The following is a 26,705-nucleotide window of genomic DNA, read 5'->3' on the forward strand; positions in this document are numbered from 1 at the left end:
CACACACACACACACACACACACTCAGTGCGAGTTTAAGCCACTGGGTCTGGGACTCAAACCGCAGTCGACTACACGGGAGTTCAGCGACATAGCCATTACACTAACTGCTGGACCCCAATAAAATGATTCTTAAACAAACAAACAAACAAACAAAACTGCTGTAGAAATCAGCTATCTCCTTCAGGAGTTTCCCTTCAGCTTTTACTCCCTGGAGAAAAGATGGGTCTTTATACTGTGACATGTCTAAAGGAATCACCTGACAGGCTGCTATACTATGAATACTTATGGGTCATTTTGAAGAACATGGGCTTTTAAACCAGACTATCGGGACCCAAATCTCAGCTCTATTATTTCCTAGCTTTGTGGTCTTGGGCAAGTTTCTTAAATTTTTTGTGCTTCAGTTTCCTCATCTGTAAGAGTGATTTTGTTTTTTTTTAAGGGTTCACTGCAAGGGCTAAATGAAATGAAAATTATTTAAATGTACCAGCGCAATCTCAATAATGTTAGCTCTTATTTGATCAGACTAATAATGCTTTTTCTGTATTTAATTCTTTTTCATGTTTATTTTTATATTTTCCATTGGAATGAGAGAGACATACTGAACAGGGCCTTTATGACATAACCCACCCTCAGCCTCAGCCAGCCTCAGCCAGCCTCAGCCAGCTAGCATCACAGATACATGCACCTGGTGCGTACAGGAAACTGGGACCTCCCACGTGGCTTCAGCATCACAGAGCAGGTGCTACTGTGTTGCTACCACAGCTGGCCTGGATTTTTAAGTGTTCATATTAAAAATGTTTAACTTAGGGCCTGCAGGTAGTGTAGTGGTTCAGGTGCTAGACTTCCATATGACCCACTGGGGTTCAGATGATGAACCTGGCAGCTTGAAAATCATGCCACGTGCATGTGTATGCATGCCCAAAATCCCAGGAGGAGAATGGAGGAGAAGAGATTGTGGCATAGCCATCCCCACTAGGGGCCGATTTCTCACTTTCCCTTTCTCTATCTCTCTGGCAAGCACACATGCCCTATGGCAAAAATCTAGAAGAAAGATAATAAGTCTTAACTATAAGGTTGTGTTTTTAGATTTTCATGGGGACTTTTTATTTAGGGTAAGATGGGATAGGGCAACCTACCTTTCTTCTTTCATTTCGGTCTTTTCCTAAAAGGATTCTGGAGAAGAATCACTTTCTTCTCTGTAGCATATTCTTAAACACACTCGCACACGCATACACACTGACTTGCTTTCCTAAAAACCCTGAGGCCCTGCAATCTGGCTAGAAAAGAAAGAAAACCATTCCAAGATATTTAATTGTACAGGGAGCTTACAGGATTGATCGAGAGCTTAGCTTTTTACAATAGTCCAGTGAATAAGAAATGCTCCTGACAGACGATCAATGATAGGATAATCACTCCTTATCCCCCTCCTCATTCTTACCTTCTTTCTTTCAGGAGAACAGGGTTCAGAAGTCAAAAATCTTTATAGACGCCGCTTTTAAATTAAGCAGAAAATAGACATTGACATATTTGTTAATCTCCCCTAAATCATTACCGGGGCTGGCTGCTTTGCTGTACGAGAGGCGCCTCAGTGCACAACACAAGGGACAACTAGCTTTAGAGCCGCGGTCTATTTTTAGAAAATAAACATTTTAAAACCCTTTCCCCCCAAAACAAAGCACATAAATCCTTGGCTTTATCATATGCATTTTAAAACACATACACTCTCTACATCAGTCTTTTCCATGCATTGATGCCTTCTTTGAGGCGGGTCTTGAACTGTGAACAAGGCATTACTGAAGGAATCCAACAAGTTGGCCTTGGGGGGAATGTCCCATAGCCTTCCTAGTCTCAGGAGGGCTGGAGCATTATAGGAGTTTATTTCATTATTCTTTCAAATAAATAGCTTGACTTTGTTAGCCCAGGAACTGGCCTCCTCTGTCCCTCTGACTTGGTTAAGCCAAAGGCTTGTTTCTAGGACACCTTCTTCCTCAGCCTCTAATTCTTCCCTCTTCTACATCCCACATTGAGCCTCACTCTCAACTCCTTGCTAACAAAGTGAACCAGCTTTCCAGCTGGATTTCCTTCTGTGTCCACTGCCAAGATCTCTCCTTGGCCACCTTTGGGGCCAGTTACTGTGGAGAACATGGACTTAAGAGACAGCAACACCCAAGTGTACGTCCCGATTTTGCCTCTTAAGAGCTGGATGCCATTCACAAGTCACTTTACGCTTCAGAGCCTCTGTTTTCTTATTTGTTAAATACATACCCAATTCCTATAACACTTAGAGCGAGTGTATGTGAAGAGCCCGGGAAAGTGCTAAGTAACGTTGGATTCAGAGTGGCAGCAGTGTTAGCAGCTGATCAGATCTAGGTCTGAATTGTGCGGGGTGACTCATGGGCGACATTATCCTGAAAGATACGGATACAGCGCCTGGCACACAGCAAATGCCCAGGAATGCAGTGGTCCACGTGTATGTATGTGTTTATTCAAGCGTAGTATTGATTGTTTACCTAGAGAGAGAGTTGTGAGGATCTGGAACCCTGTTCAGCCACGTCCTTGGGCCTGCTATTCCCTGGTCTCTTAACAGGGCTGTGGTTTTACCTGCTATTGCGTTGATTTTTTTACCTCATAGTTATAAGAGAAATTGCCCTTAAATCTTAGGTCTGCCTAGGAAATCATATCTGACCTACAGAGTGGGAATTACCCGAGGCATTATCCTGGTCTTAGTTATGTAAGGACTAGACTGGCACTAAATCTTTATCAGCCATGAGTCTGCCGTCATTGCTTAGCCTGTTCTGAAATCCGAAGGATACGACTACTGTAGTACTTGTCTTCTGCCCTGAGTAAGCCGAGACAGAAGTGTTCAAGAGTTTCAGAAGCCAGACTGCTCCGTCCAAGTCCTGGCTTGTCACTTTCTAGCTTTGTGATCTTGCATGTTACATAAATCCCTGTTGCCTCAGTTTCCTCATCTGTGGGATGGGGTAATAAGAATACCGACCTCATAAGGTTGTTGTGAAGATGAAATGAGTTAGCATTAGCCCCGTAGAGATACAGACTCTGCATTCGGGGCGGGAATACTATAGAAATAATGATCTGTGAGTACATGATGTCAAGAGGCTTACAACGTCAGTCTGCCCATTGTCGGTGATGGTAACTTTGATTACTTGTTGCAGTTTTGGCTCATCAGGTTGATTCACTGTAAAGTTACCGTTTTCCCTTTGTGATTGATAAATTATTTTTCAGAAGCTACTTTGTATTTCTCATCAAATTTCCACTAGTTTTAGCATGCATTGAGGATTCTTGACAGAATCAATCATAGTGACGGCATAAAATGGTTATTTTTACAACTGTCATTTCTTCTGTGTTTATTGTTGTTCTGCTGGAAGGGAGAGTATCCTCTTTCTCTTCTCCCCTGTTTAATTATATCAAGATGTACTCACAGATTTTTATTTCATTCCATAAATACTCTATCAGATAATAATTATTTGTTTTGATGCTCAAATTGCCCCAGATTTGGCCAGTAGGAATTCCTTCAGACTGGCTTCTGTGTCTTTCTAATATACTTCAGTAATTTTTTGAGCACTTCTTTGCTTTTTGTCACAACGTATTCCAGGATCACCTTAGACTTTTCCCTGTCCCAGCCCCAGTCAGCTGTTTCTCCAAGGACTCTTGGTTCCTCTCAGTGAAGAGGAAGTGCATTGCCTCCCTGGAAGGGTGTCCATCCCCTCCAGCAGTTCTCTAGGGAGAGCCACATTCGAACAGTGGGCCTCCTGTCATCCTGTACAATGGGGCCCGGTGTGGTCATGCTCTTTACCTGTTTCGGAAGAAAAGCTGCTGAGGTATCAGGGGCCTAAAGCAGCAGTCAGAGTGCCCTCTACATGACAGCCCAAGAAAGTCTTAAACACCTTTCATCACAGTTTCAAAATAGTGGTAAGTTAAACAAACAAACAAACATAGGGCCAGCTAGTGGTGTGGTGGTTGAGGCAGTTAGATCCCAGATAGCCTACTGGGCAGCTCAAGTCCTAGACCTGGCAACCTGAAAAACATACTGGCACATGTGCCTGTGAGACCAGAGTCCCTAAGGGAGGAGAAAATGGAGGAGAGGGGATTGCGGTGTGGCCATCCCCCACTGAGGGTGCTTTCTCACTTGCCTTCTCTCTGGTGAGTGTATTTGCCCTCTGGCAAATCAAAAAAAAGAGGATCTGAGGAAGGACATTTAGAAGAAAAACAGGGAGGCAAAGCATTAATGGCACATAGAGGTGTGGTATTATCTGTTGAAGATATCTTGTAGTTTTATCAACTGTACTAGGGAGCAATGTTCACCTGTTGAAATATCCATTTTATAAGACAAATAATAATGCGATTGAATGTATAAAATAAAATAAAATAAATAAATAAAACAAAAAGGTGAAGTAGGGGGCCAGCCAGTGGTCCGTGTGCTGGTGAAGGCTGCTGGATCCCACACTGTTTGAGTCCCGATCTTGGGGCTTGAGGAATATGCCAGGCACGTGTGCATGCTTGCCCCAAATCCTGAAAGACGGGAGAAACAGAAGCGAGGGGTTATGGCATGATTATCTCCGTGGAGGGTGCGTTCTCACTTTCTCACTCTCTTCTCTCATCACCAGTGAGCACACACCTCCTCTGGCACATTAAAATAAAATAAAAAAAAAGTGAAGTTGGGCATCCAGAACACTCATAAAAATGGGACTAGGGACTACTGTTACATCCCTGTTCTGTTAACTTGTGTTTATGTATAATACTTACGGCCCACTCAGCAGCCCAAGGCTGTTTATGGCATATGATTCATAGCGGTATAAAGAACAAGGCCTGTTCCCAGACAGGCATGCTTGAAATAGACCTTTCTCTTCCGCATCCCGTCACCTGTGCTCATGTATTTATTTGTCAGCTTTGGTGACAAAGCACTTCAGGTTGTCCCCGACACCAGGGGCTGTCACCTATTGCTCCTTCAGCTAGACTTACTCCTCCTTACCAGGCAGCCAACTAAATTTTCAGTATTGATTGCAGATCCCATTCTGAGAGTAATTAGGAGAAAAAGCGCAACGTAGCAACACCTCTACTGGGACGCTATTGATTAGGGAGGGAGGCCGCCTTGTTAGACAGAATTTCGGTCTCCTCTCTGATGAGTGAGGCGACTGTGGCAGTAGCAGCCCAGTTGGGAGACCAGGGGCTAATCCACTCAGCTGGCACAAAGTGCGTGGATCTAGCACTAACTCAACTGGAACCTAGTAATTTGAGGTTAAGAATACTCATACCTGGGCCAGGTCCTGCGGGCTAGTGGTTAAGGTGGCTGGATCCCACATGGCTGACCACTGGTTTCCATACTAGCCCCAGCAGCTTGAAAAACACCCTCAGTACGTGTGTTTGCATGCCCAAAATTCTGATGGGTGGAAATGGGAGTATGTTGTAACCACATCCCATTAAGGGTTGCTTTTTTCCTTTTCCGTGTTCCTCTCCCTGTCTTTCTCTGGCCAGCACACGTACCCTCTGGTGATTACAGTAATACTCCAACCTGAGGTTAGAAGCTGTGCAGTACTGTGGCTTACAACTTTAGGAATTATTCAGGTCCCTACCAAGTGTGGTAGGTGACTGATATGGATGTGGGGAAACCAGAGCTGCTAGTTTGTGCCTGGAGCCTAGGGGACACTCTTCTACTACATCCTGTGGTCAGGACAGCCAGCCACTCCAACTCTGTCAGCAGGGACAAGCATGGTGTCAGGGCAGCAGCAATCCTGGTTTCCTGTGGGGTTGGAGGGGCCTGGTGCTTAGTTAGCAAGATGATGAGAGATGCAGGTTTTTGGGTGGTCATTTGCATCTGCTCCAGAGGAATTGACATCACTCTTTCACACCTGTGACCTCCCCAGGGAAAAGAAGACATGTGGGCTCCCGTAGCAGGGTAAAGAGAGGCGCGGCATCTGCAGAGTCCTGCTACTCAGCAAAGTGGGGAAGACAATGGAGAGCCAGCCAGACCCCAGAGGGAAGCAGCTGATGATGTGGCACCTTCTGTGCCTGTGGCTGCGTCTGTGCAGAGATTCCTGGTCACCGCAGAGTGTGACGGGCAGGTTTATCTAATTGCAGGCACCCCAGAGCTAAGCCCAGCTGAGCGGAAGGAGCTGGAGAACAAGTTGAAGGAGCGGGAGGAGTTCCTAATTCCCATTTACCATCAGGTAGCCGTGCAGTTTGCTGACTTGCATGACACACCAGGCCGGATGCAGGAGAAGGGTGTTATTAACGTAAGTACAATGGTTGCCACGTCTGCCGTCTTGTCAGATACCTGCAAGTGTGTCTGAGTGAGTGAGTGTGTGTCATGCACATGGGCTCACAAGCAGGGAGCTGTTAGGGCAGGGTTAAAACAGCTTATGCAGATCTAACCATTTTCCATTGTGTTTGAAAGACCCCTTTTCCTGTATCCACTAACATCTTAACACAGCATATGATAGGTTTCCATGGAGTCCTCAGGCAGCAAGTTCCAGTCTATTAGAGGGAAACTGAGTCACCCATGTCTTCACTGGTGACAGCTGCCCAGGAAGTCTATGTATTACAACAGTGTCAAGGTTCCGGCATTACCCAATTCATGTTTGATCTGCATGCAGGGCATCTGAGCCCACACCCGTTCTTCTCTCTGGTTGTCTGGGAGCTCACAGCATCTTCAGGCCCGAACATTTCAGCCTCCTGTGGGATGGGCATTGGCCAGGCCCAGACTGTGCACAGTGCTGAGACCAGCAGGGCGTGTGGGCTCTGTCCCGGGGGATGTCTGCAGATGCTGGGAGTACAGGGCTTGCTTGGAGAGTAGGTTTTTGTGCCTGTGGAGCTCTCTCCAGACTGAGCGCTCAGTGGAGATTAGGGCTGGGGCGACTAAGATTATTCTTGTCTGCACGTAGGACATCCTGGACTGGAAAACATCTCGTACCTTCTTCTACTGGCGACTAAGGCGTCTCCTGCTGGAGGACTTGGTTAAGAAGAAAATCCACAATGCGAACCCCGAGCTGACTGATGGCCAGATCCAGGCCATGTTGAGGCGCTGGTTTGTGGAAGTGGAAGGAACAGTGAAGGTAGGTGGGCCCCCAAGGAGGAGCCTTCATCTTCCCCTGAGGGCTACAAGGCCTCTAAGGGCAGGAGTGGAAGGGAAGCAGTGAGGTCCAAGCCCCCGTTTCCTCCCCACCTGTATACCCGCACAGTAACTTGTCCTGCCATCTAGTTAGAGAAGAGAGGAGATATTTTTCTTGAAAACAAAACAGAAGTGAACCAGAGGACAATGGCGAGCAGGAAGATGTTCCTGGCAGAAGGAATGACATGCTCCAAGGCATGCTGTGGGGAGTAGCACACAGCTGAGGAACTGCACATAGTCAGGATGGGACGGCTCAGCACAGGGGCCAGGCAAGAAGACAGGGCAAGGGCCTGATGGCACGGGGCTGAGTGAGCTGTGTCGAGGAGTTTGGACTCTGTCTTGAGGTCTGTGGGAAGCCACTGAGGCGTTTTAAGCAGCAGAGTAGCATGTTCTGGTTTCTGTTTTTGGCCACTCGGTGGCTGTGTGGGGGATAGAATTGAAGTACAGGAGCAGGAGCAGGAAGTCCAACAGGACATGATAGTAATGTAGGCAGGAGGTGCTTCGGCTCTAGCTGAAGAGCTTCTGGTTTCCGAGCAGAGCTAGGAGGAAATGTCCACCCTGGATGCAGGGAGCCATGCAGCCAGCATCCTCCCAGCGTGATCTCATAGAGGGCATGGCCTTGGGCAGTGGTTCTGTCAAGATTACGTCCTCAGTGCTCTTGCCCCAGGGTTGGGGATGGTGCTGCTCTAAGGCCAGGATGGCGGAGTAAGGGCACCAGCACCGGCCCCTGGAATCGTGGACTGCACAGAACACTCCAAAGGAGGATGCAAAGAAAAAGCTGTAACTTTTATTTGTTTGTTTTCACTAAGAAAAGGAAATTAACCTATTTCAGTGGTTGTAAAATGATTAAACCATGGAAGTTGTATATTCACTTTTATCAGGATGTTGGTACTGTGTGTTCAGAAACATTTGGTAATTGCTGGATTAGAGGATGGCTGGAGCGCTGGTGGTGGCTGGAGGAGTCCTAGCCCTTGAAAAGGGGCAGCCCAACCTCTTCCTGAAAGTGCTGCCTAATCTCTGCTAATCGTTCATAGGGAGAGACTCCAAGATTTGCTGTCGGTTTTCAAGCCAGTGACTTGGGTGCTTCTAAGATTCACCTTTGTGTTAAATCTGCCCATTTCTTTACGACTGAACAGCTTCTTTGGATAAATATTTCAGATGTGCAGTGGGGGAGCACAGACTTCTCCAACATTTGGTTCAGGTTAAGGTCAGTCTTTGGCATCATAATTGAGTGAGACAATTTTGTCAGTGGCTACTGGCAGCTCCTAGTGGAAGTTGGCATTGAAAGTCACGCAAGTGTAAAATAAGAGGTTGTTCTCCAGTTAAGAGCGGCCGACTAGGTAAATGGAGTGTGTGTGTGTGGCCAGGAGAGGCCTGCACCGCCTTCCTACCACATTAGTCACTAATGGACGTGCACAGCCTCGGTAGGCACAAGGATGAGGAGAAGGAATAGCTTCCCTCCAAGCATGAAGTGAGTAGATAGGCCCTTTCACTTGCTCTTTAGCGTCTGCTCCCAGGGGGACAGTGTGTGTGAAGAAATAAGTCATTGCCAGTGGGGAGAACAGTTGATTATACGTGCACAGGGTCCTGGCTGGAACTCAAGTGCAGAAGGCAACTCCAGCCCCATCGCTCCGGAAGAGCTGCCGAGGCACTAGGAACTAAGGATGCCCAAGAAGTGAAGCTATTTTCCTTGCCCCCATCTACAAAGACAGCATTCTCCTGAGCTCTCCATCTATGAGGACAGCAAGGGTGATCCTATGATGTCAGGGCGTATGGCTTTGAAACCTCCTTCCATATTCTGCAGGCTCAGCAGGACCTAGTTTAGTGTGGAGTGGGTGATAAAAATCTGCAGCGCCCTTGAGAGAAGAAAGTGTTGCAGTGTTCAGCAGCCGTCTGTGCTGCCTCTGAAGGGCCGATGTAGAATCTGCTTGGTATTTGGAAAAGGCTTAAAACCACCTTTTCTGCCTGGGTTGAGGTGGGGGAAGTCTTCAAACAGTGGTGGATATTGTGTGCTGTGTCTCTCAAGTGCAAAGACTGGCTGAGTCTAGACCCTGGCTTTGCACCAAGAAGTGACCCTCTAATCCTTATTTTGGTTTTTCTGCCTGGGTTGAGGTGGGGGAAGTCTTCAAACAGTGGTGGATATTGTGTGCTGTGTCTCTCAAGTGCAAAGACTGGCTGAGTCTAGACCCTGGCTTTGCACCAAGAAGTGACCCTCTAATCCTTATTGTGGTTACTGGGAGGGAAAGACATTAGTGATAGGCATCTATTGGCCATGCTGTGTGTTCTTTTTCCTAGAGAATTTGTTTTCTTAATCTTAATCCTTAAAAAAAAAAAAAGAGAGAGATTCTGGGACAGAAAATTGAAGACACTGTGATGTTGTATAACTGAGCAGCGTAATTCTTTTGTTTCCCTTAGAGGTATCTGTTACTGTGAGTTATGGGATTCTGCTTGAATCCACTGGGACAGTCCTATTGTACAAAATAGTAGGGTTTATGGTTCATAGTTTCACGGCAGGCAGAAGCAATGCGTTACTACAGCTCCCTGGAAAAAATAACAAGAACTGTGGTTTAAATTGGGTCGTAAGAACATGGCACACGACTGTTTCATGGGCATGCTTTCTGTCTTGATTCTTAGATCCCCGATTTGGAGTGTGTGGTTTTTCAAACAGGCTGACTGATTTTCCCCCAAACCTGAATGGCAAAAATTGAGATTAGGCCTCTACATAGAACAGTGAGAAGAGTGCGGGCTTTGGAATCTCGCCTTTGCCATTTATTGGATTGGGCATATTATTTTAGCTTCTATTTCCTCATGTGTAAAATGGGGATAATGTGTATATCACTGGGTTCAGTGATTTGTTTTTGTTTGGTTTTAACAATTCTTTATTTAATTTTCTTTTTTTATTATCATATTTTCTTAAATTTGACCAGAGAAAGAGAATGGGAGAGTGAGAAAGCAAGCCACCAGGTCCAGGACTAAAACTGCGATCAGTCATGTGGAAATCCAATGCCTTAACCACCACAGTAATTTGTTTTTTAACTTTTTTCCTACTCATGACAGAGTACATGCATGCTTACATGAGAACAAGAGAGATGAGCACCTCCCCAGAGTCTCGGCCCTGCAGAGGCAGCACAGACGGCTTCTGAAGGTCCACGCTCTTACACAGTGCCCAGCATGTTTCAGGCCAGCCAGGCTGGAGATTTGAACTGTGGTCGCCAAGTGGGATCAGGCATCACTTAGCAGCACATTATCACTGAGCCATGGAGCTTGCCTAATTCAGTGAGTTAAATAACATCACAAGTTTGAGCCAGCAGGTAGCATGGAGGTTAAGGAGGCTGGATCCCACATGGCTGACTATGTGGTTCAAGTCCTAGACCCAGTGGCTTGGAAATCACCCCACATGCAGATGCCTTCCTAAAACCGAGAGAGGAGAATGGTGAAAAAGGGATTGTGGCATGGCCATTGCCCCGGGAAAGGGGAATGATTTCTTACTTTACCTCCCTCCTACCCCCCACAGCGAGCACATGTGCCCTACAGCAAACTATAAGCAAAAAACAATAAAAGCATAAAACTATGTTAAAAGATGGAGCACAATGTCCATCACTTAGTAAATACTCAAAATATGCTAGTTTCCTCCTTGTCTCTCTGGACATGTTAGAAGGTAACAACTCATAACACAGACCAGCAGTTAAAAATGTGTAACTTAATGGCTCGACAGGAAGAGCCATCGGCTGCCGAGCGCAGTAGGTGCTTCTCAAGTGTTCTTTGATTTGCCTGGCTCTAATACATTTGCAGTCTAATTCAAATGCATTGATATTGTCCAGATACTCTCCACACATCCTTATTCTGGATTTCCAGATGAAACGAATGCTCAGAGCAGGTCTGTGAGGAGGAAGCGTCACTGATAGGGCCACCGTCCCCCGCCACCCACAGATGGGTATCATGCACAGACATCTTACATGGCACCAGGAGGGAGAGGGTATGGCAGAACCTGGAAAGCATGGCTAGGACTGTGGTGGGCCTGGAGCAGAGATGGGGGTGGCTCTCAAGAGATGGGGGTCCAGCAGGCATCCTGAGCCCACATGGTCTTTTGCTGTTGTGTTCCAAAGTCTCTGAAAAAAAAATTACATTGCTTCCTCCATTTCTATTGGACAGGTCTTATTCCTGTGATAGGTATAATAAAATGTCTTCCTACAGTGTACATATATTTTAGGGGGGTGTGCCATTCTGCCCCTCGCTCCCAGAAATCTAGGTCAGAACTAGAAGGACCCTCCCCAGCTGGAGGTATCTCTAGACAGCTCACAAGGTGAGTTATTTGTAGGGTATGTGTAGGGTGGGTCCCTGTTGTACCATTTCCTGAAGAGGACTTAACGGCTATCCCATACGTTAGAAATGAAACTTTACAAACAGGTCATTTAGATGCTGTAAGATAGACTAATTACTACATTTAATTAGTGGGGCTGAGTAGTGCCTGAGATACTTATCCATTGACGCACAGAGAGAAAAAGTGTCTGTTGAGCAGTTATTGGTATTAAACTGTTCTGACTAAGATGAGTGTCAGACAGGTGACATATGGGCCTCGGCCTGTCATGAAATTATCAGCCCCATATTTCACACTTGGTTAAAATTGACACTGGGATACTAGGACTAACCGGTCGCATTTTCAGACTTCTAAGGAGGTAAATAGTAATGCCTTTCTTTCCTGGAAAATAGGGGTGACCCATCCTTCTCAATGGCTGGGATAATGAGCCTTTAATAATAAGAAATTATAGATTCCATTACCTGTGGAGGGAGCTTTCTCTGCCCTGGCCAAGTGGAGCAGATTAGATCCCAAACTTTCCTAGGTCTGTCGAGGAAAACCAGTGGCACCATGGGTGCAGAAGTTTGTTTATTCTTGCTAGAAATGCAGCTGATTAGGACTTGCGACCCTTTTGCCTCCACCGACTCTGGGGAGTGAGCTACACTTTATTGGGGTTTTGGCTTGGTGGTTGTCATCCAGTTGTACTCCAAGTAAACAGTAGATTTTTCATACAAAAGGCCCATGTTTTTAAGCAGCTGTAAAACTTGGAATGTGTTGTTCTAATCCTGTCGGGGAACTTTTTGTAGTGTTTAATTTAAACACCTCGTACATGCTGGCTGCAGGAGGGAAAGGCAGAAGAGTTTTCTCTGGAGGGAGCTGGCTTTGCAGTGTAGTGTCTGAGCACCGTTAGAAGCAGGCATCTCGTTAGCTAATACACTACACCAATCAAGGAGAGTTATCTTAAGCCACAATTAATCTGCTCCCTGGCATATGTTGATAGGAAAGCATCATGCTGTTTCTTAATTAAAAGCAAACGGATTAAAAATGATTAATAAGAGTATTAAATATTCTCCTAAACTAAAGGCTTTGGGATTCTTGGGTAAATCTATGTGTGTGTGTGTGTGTGTGTGTGTGTGTATGTGTGTGTGTGTGTGTGTGTGTTCCATTCTGAAACCCAAGAAGCATTCATTGTTTTATTTTTTCCTCCCCCCAAATCTTCATAAGTAGGGTAATGTGTACAAGTGCTCAAACCATGGAACAGAAGTCTAAATTACCTATGATAGAAGTAAAATAACAAAAGACAGGTGACCATGGCTAAGAGTCTGGGTGTAGGTGGGGTACACCTCTCTGCACATAGTTGGGGTGTGCAGTAACCCGGGACCCAGGAGCGAGCTAAGACAGTCCTCTTGGGAGAACGGCGCTAGCCGACTCCCGGTCAGTAGGGATCGCAGCACCGCTCTCTGCCTGCTAGCCTCAAGGGACATTGGTGGTCCTGACGGTGACACGTGTGGAAAGGCTCGCTCAGCGTTGCGCTGTCTTGGCCACATCACCGTAAGTCTAGAAACGGGCAAACTTAGTGCCAGAAAATGAAATGGACAGAGCTAGAAAGGGCATGCTCCTTAATTCTTCCAATGTAAAGGACTCCTTAAAGAGTTTTTACAAACGTAGAATTCAGTTAAGGATGAGGTGTGGCAGTCTGAAAAGAAGCCATTGTTTTTAAAGGCATGAATCGCAAATTACAAGATAGCCCCAGCTCAGCTTACTGCTGATGCCTCTTGCAGGGTGTGATGAAAACGTTTCCTCTGAGCCTTTCCAGGTCCTATAGTCACGGCTGTGGCTTTTGTGCCATTGCATGTAAACAGGTTTCGTAGTGGCATCTCAAGCCTCAAAGCCTTAGAGAGTCCCTAAGCACCCACCTATTAAATTACAGCACCAAACTCATTGTCATTCTGACTTTGACTTCGTTAGTGATAACAGAGAAGGATAGCGCACCTTTAAATGACGAGCTTTGTGTTTAATTACCCAAACAAAATGACATAAATATGAATGAGCCCTAATGGTGGTACTTGGTTTTCCGGAAACCATTAACAAAACGATTCCTAAATGATTTGTAAAGAAAATGAGAGAAGAGAGCAAGGAGAAGGCTGTTAGGCTCTACCACACTCCTGAATTATCATGTAGTCAACTACCTAGGAAATAGTGGGCTAAATGATCTTGAAAAGGGGGGAACGAGAGGTGGTTTGTTGAGTCTCTCAGGGTGAGAGACGTCCTGACCCTTTCTAATACGCTCATAGTTAATGAAGTGGAGGCTAGGTTTCTGACCTGGTGGCTGTCCCCTCAGAGCAAGGTTTCCCTCACGACAGTGCCTGTGTCTGAGGAGCCCTCCACCACGAAGCGCTAACGTCCATCCAGGCCTGTCTGCACTGAAGACCTAGTTTAGGAATTGTGTCTTAGCCTCTGAAAGCACAGCACCCACTAAGCCACCTTTCCCTCTCATACGTCACTAATCATTTGGGCTTTTAACTGTTCCTCTGGAATCCAAAGGTCGTTGGATTCTCTGCACCTTTGTGGACTAGGGAGATCCCTGGAGTCTGATGTACAGTCAGCATGCGCACTGATGGCCTCCGGAGAGCTCAAGTGAACATGCAGCCTCTGCTGTCCTACCAGAGAGGAGAGGGAGGGAGCATGAGGGCAGCTCCTACCTTCAGGCCTGTTTCTTCCTACTTCCGTGCCAACATGAAGAGAATTATAAAGAATACTTAGGGATAAGCCTTCTAGATTCTGAACCACCAGGGTATCCAGGCCAGCCTGGCCCCTGGTGTTTGACCGAGTCGTGTTTGCAGGCCTACGTCTGGGACAATAACAAGGACCTGGTAGAGTGGCTGGAGAAACAGCTGACGGAGGAGGATGGCGTTCGCTCGGTGATAGAGGAAAACATCAAATACATCAGCAGAGACTACGTGCTCAAGCAGATCCGCAGGTGAGTTCAGCAGCAGGGGACTCCGCTAGAGAAGGGGGGCTAATTCATGTGGAGTAAAAAGTTGGGGGACGAGTCATGAACTGACGATGATGCCTTATGATCTCTGTGGTCTCTTGCTGTCTGGGACTGCTGCTGACCGCGTGGTCCCCAGCGGTGACCTCCGCTGGCTGCAGGCTTAGTCTGCTGTGCCCACCCATTAGCTCCGAGTACCCAGGCAGGTACTCTAACCACGTAAATGACTCTGGAGGGAAGCCAATTGCGTGGCAGTTTCTCCAGTCCCAGCTCAGTGTCAGCTGTGGTATCTTCTAGAGGCCCAGTATCAGAATATGTGGTAGAGGCTACTGGAGCACGTTTATGAAATTTTATTTGGAACCATTCATTTACAGTAGAGTTTTGCAAAACTAAACAGTGCAAAAAAACACTCTATCAACCTGTACTTGGGTTTACCTGTTACGTTTTGTCCCCTTTACCACTTGTGAGTGTGCTCGCTCTTTCCCACACGTGCGGTCACGTGTTGTTTGCCAGTGGAAATGTGCTCAGAGCAACCCATCACTGGATGTTTTGGCATTGCGTGAACATCATGGAGTGCTTAGACTAGTCAGCCGGGTGTATGTACAGCCTGTTGCTCCTAGGCTGCGACCCCTAGAGCACATTACTGTTACTGAGTACTGTAGGCAGGTGGAACACGACGGTAGGTATTTATGGATCCACGCATAGCTGCACATAGAAATGTACAATGAAAATATGATATAATAGATTAAAAATGATACACTTTTACAGAGTACTTACTATGAATGGAGCTTTCAGGACTAGAAGTTGCTCTGAGTAAATGAGTAGTGAATGAGTATGAAGGCCTAGAACATTATTGTAAACTTAGGCTATATTACATTTATTTTAAAAAAAAAAATACTTTCCTGGGGACCAGCAGATGGTATAATGGTTACGTTGCTGGACTCCCATGTAGCTGATCTTGGTTTGAGTACCGGAACCAGCAGCTTAAAACTCACTCTGGTCACATGTGTGTGCATGCCCCAAATCCCAAGAGGAGAAGGGATTGCGGTGTGGCCATCCCCACTGAGGGGTGATTTCTCACTTTCTCACAACAAAAAAAACCTTTCTTGGGGCCAGCAGGTGGCATAGCATTAAAGGTGCTAGACTCCCTCATGGCCAACCATGGTTCAAGTTCTGGCCCTGGCTGCTTGAAACTCATGTTGGGCATGTGTGTGTGCCTGCCCAAAATCCTAAGAGGAGAATAGAGGAGAAGGGATGGTCTCATGGCCATCCCCCCGTGGGAGTAATTTCTTGCTTTCTCTCTTTCTCTTTTTTTCTCTCTCTCTCTCTCTCTCCAGTGAGTGCAAGTCTTCTATAGCAGAAAACTCTTCAAAAATTTTATTAGTCCTCTATAATAAATAAACCTTAGCTTATTGTACCTTTTTTAAAAAAAATGTATTTTTGCTATTAGGGCATATGGTGCTTACAGGAGAGATGGGGAGGCGGGTGAGAAAGCACCTCCAGGGGGAATGGTCACTGCACAATCCCTTCTCTTCCATTCTCTTCTCATGATTTTGAGCACATACGCACATGCACCCAGCGTGTTTTTCAAGTTCCAAGTTCGGGACTCAACTGCACAATGTGCCATTTGGAATCCAGCCACCTTAACTACCACTCTACTAACTGGCTCACAACCTTTTAATTTTTAAACTTTTTGATTCTTTTAATAACACTTAGTTTAAAACATAAACACACTGTACAGCTGTACAAAAATATTTTTTCTTTATATACTTATTCCCTAAGCTTTTTCCCAGTTTGAAATTTAGAAACATTTTAAGTGTTTAAACAGTTTAAAATTTTTAATTTTTTTAAACAATTATTTTATTTAACTTTATTTATTATTATTATCATTATTATTTTCCAGTTTGATCAGAGAGACAGAGAGAGAGAGAGGAAGTGAGAAAGCAAACCACCAGGTCCGAGACTTGAACCGTGGTCGGCCATGTGGGAGTCCAGTGCCTTTAACCACCATGCCACTTGCCAGCCCCAACAGTTTAAAATTTTTAAAGCTGTTTTAATTTTTTTTTTTTTGGAGAGGTTTTTGCTGTAGGGCGCATGTGCTCGCCAGAAAGACAAGAGACAGAGAGACAGAAAGCAAGAAATCACCCCTCAGGGGGGATGGCCACACCATAATCCCTTCTCCTCCATTCTCCTCTCAGGATCTTGGGCACACACACACACGCACCAGCATGAGTTTAAGTCACCGGGTCTGGGACTTGAACCATGGTCGACTACATGGGAGTCCAGCGACATAGCCAGTATGCTAACTGCTGGTCCCAAAGCTGTTGAAATTTTTAAAAACTGTTTAAACTTTTTAAAGACACAAACACACATTAGCCTAGGCTTACAGAGTGAAGACTATCAACATCATTATCTTCCACCTCTACATCTTCTCCCACCTTAAGAGCCATAATGAACAAAAAACACATGGTTAAAAATCAACCACAAGAGGGGCCAGCAGGCAGTGTGTGGTTAAGGTGCTGGACTCCCACATGGACAGCCATGATTTGAGTTCCAGACCCAATGGCTTGAAAATCATGCTGGGCACATGTATGTGTGTGCCCAAAATCCCAGGAGGAGAATGGAGAAGGGGAAGGTTTTTCACTCTCCCTCTCATCGTCTCTCTCTGGTGAGTGCACATGGCTATAGCAAAAACCTAAAAAAAGAGAAAATGATGTAGTTAAGAGATGTATGTGGTAAACATGAAATGTATGAGGCTTCTGCCTGTATAACACCGTTTACTATTTTACACTAAACAATGTTTACTGTTACGGTAAACTTACTGTATTACAGTAAACCTTTTTATAAGAATTATTTAATTTTATTCATTATTATTACTATTATTTTTTAATTTGTTATAGGGCACATGCACTCAGCAGAGAGAGGGGGAGGGAAAGTGAGAAAGCAAGCCCACACTGCCAGGTCTGGGACTCGAACTGCAGTTGGCCATGTGGGAGTCCAGTGCCTTAACCACCATGCTACCTACCAGCCCCTACTGTACTTATTTTGATGCCCAGACTGATTCACATTTAGCCTTTTTCATATAGGCCCCACTGTGTCTTTTCTTTTTTTTTTTTTTTTAATAGACCACAGATTAGTTTATTTTTAACACCCATCATGCCATGAATTCTTAGGGAATAGGTTCCAGTAGCTCAGGCTCCTTTCCATTGGTTCTCACAAAGTGTGCTTCTCTGGGTGGAGCAGGCTGGCGCTTTAGTTGAACCCAGGTACCTTTCTCTTTGGCTTCTTTCTTTTTCTGGTCATTTTCCTTCACACGTTTTAGGAAGCTATCTCTGCTCTTAGAATGTTTAATATGCTCAATACGCACATTGATTCTCTTGGCAAGAATCTTGCCCTTAACTTGTTTGTTCACAACAATGCCAACAGCATGCTGGGTAACATTGTAGACTCTTCCAGTTTTGCCATGGTAACATTTGGGGGGCATTCCTTTTTGGACAGTGCCCATTCCCTTGATGTCTACAATATCACCTTTCTTGTAGATTCGCATATATGTCGCCAAAGCCTTTATGTTCGTCATTTTGGTTAATTACTGGAAGATGGCGAATCTGGCCAAAAGGAAGGGCCACTGTGTCTTTGTGACATGCCCCTTTCATTTTTTTTTTTAATTACTTCCCTGCATCCTATCAATACACATTTGCAGGGTCATCTTATGTTACCTCGACTGCTGAGGACATTTATTTCAGTGTAGGAAAACAAGTCAGGTGGGGAGAGCACCGAAGGTCTGCAATGGACCGGGTTAGCATGTGTCCCGGACAGCTCTGAAGCTACCCTAACGCAGATGCTTCTGCCTCCCTCTTTCCTCCCCCTTCTCCACTCCTCTCCAGCTTGGTGCAGGCCAATCCAGAAGTTGCCATGGACTCCATCGTCCACATGACCCAGCACATCTCACCCACTCAGCGAGCAGAGGTTGTACGGATCCTTTCCACGATGGATTCCCCCTCTACGTAGGAAGAGCCTCCTGCCCACCCCTGCCCTGTCTCCGAGAAGAGGGCTCGAGCTGCCTTTTACAACTGGAACCACTGTAACAGGAAGGCGTGGGAGACCCAGCGCTGGAGTCAGATGGCATTTTGCTTCCCCTCGAGTGTTTCAGGTTATGCATGACTTCCTGGGATATAGGATCACAAAGCCCCCGCTCCAGCCCCCTGGTCACATCTACCCCACTCAGTATTTATTACCCTGGCTGTGACAACAGTCCTCTCTCCCTGCACAGGACTGAGAAGGCAATGAAGGGTACAGCGTGTACCATGAGGTCTTCCTACACAAATGTTGCCCCTCCTGGCCCCATGAGCCGCCGCCACAGGCAGCAGAGGAGGGCTGGGCTGAGGCCGGCGCCAGGTCTGGGGAGAGGAAGTCATCTCAAGCCTGTTGTTCATGCCCCAGTCAGTCTGCCACACACTAAGCGCTGGGGACGGATCGTGCTCCGTGTAGCCACACCGAGGCACCTGTTCATGGAGAAAGGCAGAGCATGAGATCTACTGTGAGCTCTGTGGGAGCTGACAGACCAGGGTAAAACCATGGTCCAAGAAGTAGAGAAGGAAAATAGATCAAGTTATTGGTCTTGATTGAGGGGGCTTCCGCCTTGGGTTAACTTCCCTTGGAATTCCTGGGAAGATGGCTGGCCCCCCACGACCCTGCATGCATTGTGGGGCTGGCTGCTGCACCCAGCTGGGAGCTGCAAGGCCCAGCCTTCCACCAGTGCTCCCGTAGACAGTGCTGTAGCTGGTGTGGCAGAGGAGGAGCTGGGGAACTGCCCTTTTGTCACTGATGTAATGAGTTACTCACGCCATGGGGGAGTGACCAGATCCAGATAGTCTCTGTCCTTAGGACTGGGGAGGCTGGAGCTTTGATAGTTGGGAGGTTAGCAGTCACTCATCACTATTGCCAGGCACCTCCACTGGCAGCTGCCATCTCTTCTCCTTGGGTCTTGTCTCTTCCCAAGAATGTACAGGGGTAGCCAGTCTCTCCAGAGTGACTGAAAGGACCCTGTGACAGCTGTGCTCCAGAGTGGGGGGACTTCCAGGGAACACAGAATCCACATGACCTTAAGGTTTTCACAATCTGTCATGGTGCTGCTGTCTTTCAGGCTTTCTGGTCCCTCCCAGCCAGCAGCAGGGGTTTCCACAGGGGTGGTGGAGAGAGTTTATTTTCAACAACCAGTTTATTGAAGAAAAGAGCTTACTGATTCCCCCGTTGGTGTTCCTAAAGCAAGAGTGGCAGGGGGTTGGGGCCGGGGGAGCATCCGGTTCCTGCTGTGCAGCTAATTGCATTTGTCAGTGACAGCCAAGGAGGAGACCACTAAGAGGGCATAGAAGCAGCAGTATGAACACTTCTGTGCAAGCTACAGTTATGAGCCCTGGCCCTGTAGTTCACACTCAGGAAGAGCTCCGCCTCCTCCTTCCTCAGGCACTGTGTACAAGTGGACTGACTGGCCTTCGCAGCAGTTCTGGAGCACAGATGGGCCTGGATGGCTAGGTGCACAGTTGCCCGCCCCCACGGTCAGGGCCACAGCCAGACTTGCCCCTGGGGGAGGTGCAAGGCAGAAAAAGCTGGGAAGCAATTCCTAGTCCAGGAAGAAGCATCCACTATTGCTGGTTAAGCTTACCTAGTAAGAATCTGATTCTTCTCGGACCAAATTATTCCTCTCCACTTTGCAGTAGATCGAGTCCCACACACCTAAAGGTGGCATAAGCTCTACACCCACAGAAGGCCTTTCCTGTAGGCTGGCTTGTGCTCTTCTCCTCCCCCCCAGATGATGACACACTCAGTGAGTGGTTTCTCTGGAACCTGGAATGCCTACTCCCATCGAGAGCTCTTCCCTTTAGGTCTTACCCTGGACAGGGATTTTTACATATGAAGAAGTCAGAAAGAGCCAGCCAGTGTGAGCAGTCTGGTCTTCCCACAGCCTGTTACACGCACAGGCTTACTGAGGCAGGAGGGTATCGATGATGTATTGACCAAGACGTGTTTGAACTGAGATTGCCGTATTATCTGTTCACTTCGTTCACAAAGCAGCCTTCACTTGTCTCAGCGAGAATTCGATGGACACATACCCTGAGAGCAAGGAGCTTCCGTCAAATGCACTCTTTTCACATTTTGTTGAAATAAAGCCCTACATTTGTAGAAGAGTCACAGCTTGTCATTCGCGTCCGTGACCAGCCACCTCCTCTCTTATCCCTCTTTCAGCAGAGGAGCAGAGGCTCAGTGACAGGGTAAGCCCCTCCTGGCGCTGCAGCACCTCATACCCTTTGTCTCCTGAACTGGTGACAGAAGGAATGAGAGAGGTGGCGTTGGCCAGCCCCCCTCACTGGCTGAATGCAGGTGAAATTCTGTAAGGCCGCCAGCACTCTGGGACCCCACAGCAGAGAGTCAATTCTGTCATTTTTGTTGTGTGTGGGTTTTATTTTTGGGGGGGTGGAGCATGGACAATTCTACCTGCTAAGAGTGGGATGGTGTCTCACCCAAAATAGAATACTCCGTGGCACGGTAGTAATGCATTTCTTGAGAAGCCAGATCCCACTTGGCAACCATGGTTCAAATCTTGAACTGAAAAACGCCAGAAATGTTCACAAGATCTGACGGGCTGGGAGATCACAGCACGCCAGACCCTGTGGAGGGTGCTCATCTCTCTCCCTCTCATATACCATGAATACAGGGAAAATATATATACAAGAGAGAATGGGCTTAGGGCAAGGACAAGAAAGGCCACAAGGAAGCAGAAACTTGACTGTTCTATGAGGAAAGCACCGTGAGAGGCCTCCTCCTGACCCTGAGAGAAACCACCCTAACCAGGCACTGAAGGCCCGAGTCATTCTTTCTCAGACGACCCCTTCCCAACACGCAGGGAGCCAGGGGTAGCTGATACAGTGTAAACACTGGGGCCAGTTGGCTGTTCTTAGAGGTTTTAGATTTTCTTAATGACTTAGCATTTAATGGATTTTAAACTTTGGGCACAAAAAGGCACTAGAGGCAGGATATTCAGAATTGTGTGCCTTTAATCTTCAGCCTGTTTCTTCTCTGAAAAAGCCTCTATGAATCCCTGTTGCTAAGGCAGGAGCACGCACCAGTCTCAACACCTGTAAAGAAAGGCACAGACCACAGGAAGAAGGGAATCCCTGGCCTTTGCTGATTATTAAACTCAGTGCGCACATGTGTTCTCTCCCTCTCTCGGGTGTGTAGCAAAGCAAAGTGTTGCTTTTTCTAAAGTGAAGTAAAATGTTAAAAAAAAAAAAATACTGGTTTGAATCACTCCAAGTCAGATGCTTGCAAGGGGAAGAAGGAGGAAGATACAGAATCCAGTGGTTAAAGTGCTGCCCTCTGCCCCCAGCATTTCTGCTCTATGGCAGGGAGTCCTGGTCAGCATAGAAGCCTTGCCCTCCCTTCCTCACTCCCCCCTCCCTGAGCAGGTGAGTGAGAACAAGGCTCTCAGCCACCCCTACCCATGCTAAGCCAGCACCTATTGATGGTTCTGGGAAGAGTCGGTAAACTAAACAGGAAAAGACTCTGCTTCTGCCTCTGGAACTTGTCTGATACTACAGGGCTGAGTGGAATTTCCTCCACCAGTCTCTAAGATGTAAATCCTCCCTTGGGATTAACTGAGAAGACCGAACAAGTGTTCTGGGATCTAGTCCTAGGCACCTCTTTCCCCAGCTGGAGGACAAGACCACAGTGATGAAGACAAATAACTAATGTCCATCCAAGACGATGTTTTTAGGCTGCGGTGAGGACCCAGAGGGACACCAAGCTGTGAAGTAAATCTTTACCTCGATGACTGGCTCCTCAGGCACCGGAAGAGTGACACCTGGGCCTGCCCTGATCACTACGGTGAGGCCAACAGCCCTGAGGTCCCAGTGAACTGTACAGATAATGAAGGACTAAACCTATCAGCAGAGAGAAGCTTCTAGCTGGGAGACGATGGAACCCAGAACAGAGCACTGACATTTGCAGTTCTTCATGGGACACAGAATGTGGAAAGAGAGCAGAGCAGTCATTTGGGAAAGTGATGGGTAATGAAATCTGAAAAAGCAAGCAGGCATGAAAGCATGAAGATCCTAAACGCTGGGCCAAGGAACAAAAGTTGTTGGGAAAAATGGAGTATCAGATGGTTTGTGGGCACGGGAAGGCTGTGTGTAAAGTTTTAAAATGTAGCCCGACTGAAAGGAAAGAGCACAGTTTTGACTCCAAGCTGAGCAGAGGAATGTGCAGACCCCAAACAGGATGGATCACCCAGGATGGCAAGCCCAGGCCACCCATGGGAGGCACAAGAATAATTGGGTGTCTACCAGCTATCTGCAATACTCTAGAAATACTGTGTGTGCCTCAGTCAGGCAACAAAGGCTCACCGTGCCATTGTTTTTATGCTGACTGGAGTTTTCCTAATCTTGGAAATATGGTACAGGTTATCTCAAGCTAGGTACATTAATAATCTGTTAATGATAACCAATAATGGTAATAGAACAGCTCTATAAATGTGGAATTTCAATAAGCAAAATCCTCAAAAACAGGATTGCCTATGACTGAAGTAAGGACAGAACAATAACAGAGCCTTGGTCCTGAGAGGACTTGGAACTATGAGATGCGACAGACCATAGCTCAAAGGGAGTTGAATGACGATTCAAGTCCTGATTCAGTGGCTGGCATCCTCAAGCCAGGAATGGAGGTGAGGAGAAACAAACTTATGCTATGAAAGTCTAGGCCTGAATTAGGAAAAGGGAACAACATTCTTGCCTATACTGACAAGTCCTTTCATAGTCACTTAAAAGAGCATAGGCTTGGAACCAGCAAGTGGTGTGGTAGTTAAAGGGGCTAGATTCCCTCATGGCTGGCCACAGTTCAAGTCCTGGGCCTGGTGACCTCCTTTTTCCCTTTCCCTTTCTGTCTGTCTCTCTCTGGTCGAAATAAAAAATAATAACAAATGGAATTTTAATTAAATCTTTAAACAAAACAAAACAGGCTTCAGAATAAGCCTGAACCAGGTACCAGCAGTTAGCGTAATGGCTATGTCACTGGACTCTCCCATGTAGTCGAGTGCGGTTCAAGTCCCGGACCCGGCGGCTTAAACTCATGCCGGGCGTGTGTGCATGTGTGCCCAAGATTCTGAGAGGAGAATGGAGGAGAAGAGATTGCAGCGTGGCTATCCCCCCTGGGGGGTGATTTCTCGCTTTCTGTCTCTCTGTCTCTGTCTTTCTGGCAAGCGCACGTGCCCTATAGCAAAAACCTCCCCAAAAAAAGGAAAAAAAAAAGAAAAGAATAAGCCTGAACCAAGTTAAAATATCCAGTGCCTCCTATCCTTAGGCAAGTCACTGACTTATCTATGAAATGCAGATAATAGTGGAAACCTCAATGGGATTTTTTGAAAACTTACATTAAATTAGTTAACATGAATCAAGTGTTGGGCATAGGTAGCAAATCCTCAATGTGCGTCATGTTTTCTCCATGCCCTGACCCTCCCTTGTGTGTACATCAGTAGCCTATTGCCATATTCTAGAGTACCTTCTTTAGAGGATGTCATCAGATAATTCCATGGTGAGGGTAAGATCTAGGGACTGCTTCTAGACATTGGTTACATGGACATGGCAGAAGAGACACTGAGGAGCAGTGAACCTGAGTCATGAGCTGGTCTCTAAGCCTGGCTGCCATCACTCTGGGGCCTCAGGTAGTACGAGGATTTTTCTGGAGTCTTGCTTTCTCTGGAATGTGGAGGAGAGGGCAGAATGAGATGATCCCTAAAATTTCTTTCAGCTCTAGGAAGATTCTAATCTGGGATCATGGTGAGGCTGAAGTCTGGATACAATCTGCCTGGTGGACTGCTGGGAAGGGTAGTCACCTCAGCTGTAAACAGAGATGATCAGTGGCTCAAGCTGTAGCTATAAATCTGGAAAAGAGAGAGCCATGGAGGTCTTGATACACTCCCTACACATTTACAGAGGAGAAACTGAAGGGTCCAAGCCATTTCCACATCCCTGACTGAACCTGTGAGTACATGAAGAGGAAATGCAAGAGGGCCAGTCAGAAAATAGCGGCCAAGAAGACTTAATTGTCTTCCCCGCAAACATACACAAATGGACCTAAGCAGAAGGTAGAAGCCTTAACGCAAGGTACGAGATCTCCCCAAATCGTTGGCTAACCATTAGGCACAAGAGTGACCCTTAATGAACTGCTTAAAGATAAGGGCTCCGTCTAGAAGGCACAGTCTAGCGTACTGAACTGCAGTGCCAGAAGCCATATGGCCAGCCATGGGTTTGGATCCCCATGTCGACCTGAACACATGCCAGGCATATGCTAGGGTGCCCAAGACCTAGGAGGAGCCCAGGGAGGGACTGTAGTACAGTAAGAGCCTGTCGAGGGCACTTCCTCATGCATGTGCACGTGCCTATACCATTTGGGGGGAGGGAAGATTTTTTAAGAGAAAAATAGACCAGAAACATCAGAGTCTGGATACCACAGAGGAAAGAGAACCCACATATTTAATCCAATAAGGTTATTTTAAAATATGCACACAAGAATAATTTTTAGAGAGAAAATCAGCACCCATACATGCTACATCTTAACAAAAATATCCAGTTTTCAACTAAAAATGATGAGACATTCAAGCAAATAAGGAAGTATAACCCATCCTCTCAGGAGCCATAAAAAGTTAATAGAAAGTACTTCAATGTGGGTTCAGAATATTGGACTTTTAAGACAAAGACTTCAAACCAGCTATTAGAAATATGGTCAGAATAGCTAAAGGAAATCACATTTAGAGAAAAATGTGTGAACATGAGCTTACCCAATAGAGACCCCTCAATGAAACACTAGCCATACTATTATATATGTCATGGGAGTGCTAGAATAGAGAAAAGGCAGAAAATACTGCAATACTGGCTGAAAAGTTCCCAAATTTGATGGATAACAATCTGCAGATCTAAGAAGCTCAACAAACCCCAAGTAGGATAAATGCATAAAGATCTATACCTAGATATATCATAGTCAAACAGTTAAACGATAAAGGGAAAACAAATTTTTTGAGAATTATTTTGATCTTTAATTTGCACAGAGAGGGACAGAGTGAGAGAAAGGGAAAGTGAAAAAGCAAGCCACCAGGTCCAGGACTTGAACCACTATTGGCCATGTGGGAATCCAGCGCCCTTAACCACCATGCCACCCACCAGCCCTAACAAAGGAAAAATCTTAAACTAGAGAAAAACACAACTTATCATTTACAGAGGAACAACAAAACAAGAGCTGCCATGTCACCAGAAACAATGGACACCAAAATATTCAGTGGACTAGAACACTCAGAGTTCTACAGGAAAGGGAATCCAGCACAACTATTATTAAAACAAGCGACAGTAAAATAAAGACATCCCCATTTTAAAAAATCCAGAATTTATTGCTAGCAGAGTGGCTTTATAAGACATAGTAAAGGCAATCATTCAGTCTGAAAAGAAATTATTCCAGATAGTAATCAAATCTACACAAAAAATTAAAGAGGTATCAATATATTGGTAGATATAAAAACCTGTGTGTGTGTGGGGGGGGGTTCTCTAACTCCACTAAAATATTACATAAAACAATAATTATACCACTGTAATTTTTAATATATAGTATATATAAGTGTAACATATATGCAATCACACAAACCAAGTTCTTGTACTTTGCCAGAATTATATTAATCTTAAAACGACTGCAATATAATCCCAACCACCACTAGGAAAATAATCTAAAAACGTATATAATAAATACAAATCATACATCTGGCAAGGAGTTAATATCCATTTCAACAACTAATAATGGGCAAAAGATAGACATTTTTCAAAGATGATATATGAATGACCAACATGCATATGAAAAAAATGCTCAACCTTACTAATTATTAGGGGAAGGTAAATCAAAACCACAGTGAGATATCACCTCGCTCCCATTAGGATGGCTACTATTAAAAAGAGAGAGAGAAAAAAAATAACAAATGGTCCCGGGAATAGAGAGGAATTGGAAACTTCATGCATAGTTGGTGGGAATGTAAAATGGTATGACCTCTATGGAAAACACTGGGAATCCCTCAAAAAATTAAAAATAGAATCATTATACAATCCAGCAATCACTTCTGTATGTACAACCAAAAGAATTGAAAATAGAGTTGAAATGTCTCAGATTTACATACTCATAGCAGCATAATTCACAGTAGCCAAGAGGTGGAAATAATCTTACCAACTGATGGATGACTAGATAAACAATGAAATACATACA

General features: G+C 45.8%; 1 protein-coding gene across 1 annotated transcript in view; it reads left to right on the plus strand.

Annotated features, from left to right (window-relative positions):
- Window positions 1–20,602, plus strand: part of ACACA (acetyl-CoA carboxylase alpha) — a 335,657-nt gene extending 315,055 nt beyond the window's left edge. Inside the window, exons 53-56 of the mRNA XM_006154441.3 lie at window positions 6,099–6,253; window positions 6,902–7,072; window positions 14,269–14,405; window positions 18,302–20,602. Coding sequence (XP_006154503.1) covers window positions 6,099–6,253; window positions 6,902–7,072; window positions 14,269–14,405; window positions 18,302–18,425 — 587 coding nt within the window. The 3' untranslated portion in view covers window positions 18,426–20,602. The remainder of the gene's footprint in view (window positions 1–6,098; window positions 6,254–6,901; window positions 7,073–14,268; window positions 14,406–18,301) is intronic.
- Window positions 20,603–26,705: the final 6,103 nt, after the last annotated feature.

Source organism: Tupaia chinensis, unplaced genomic scaffold, assembly GCF_000334495.1.
Source record: "Tupaia chinensis unplaced genomic scaffold, TupChi_1.0 Scaffold000407_4, whole genome shotgun sequence".
NCBI classification, from domain to species: domain Eukaryota; kingdom Metazoa; phylum Chordata; class Mammalia; order Scandentia; family Tupaiidae; genus Tupaia; species Tupaia belangeri.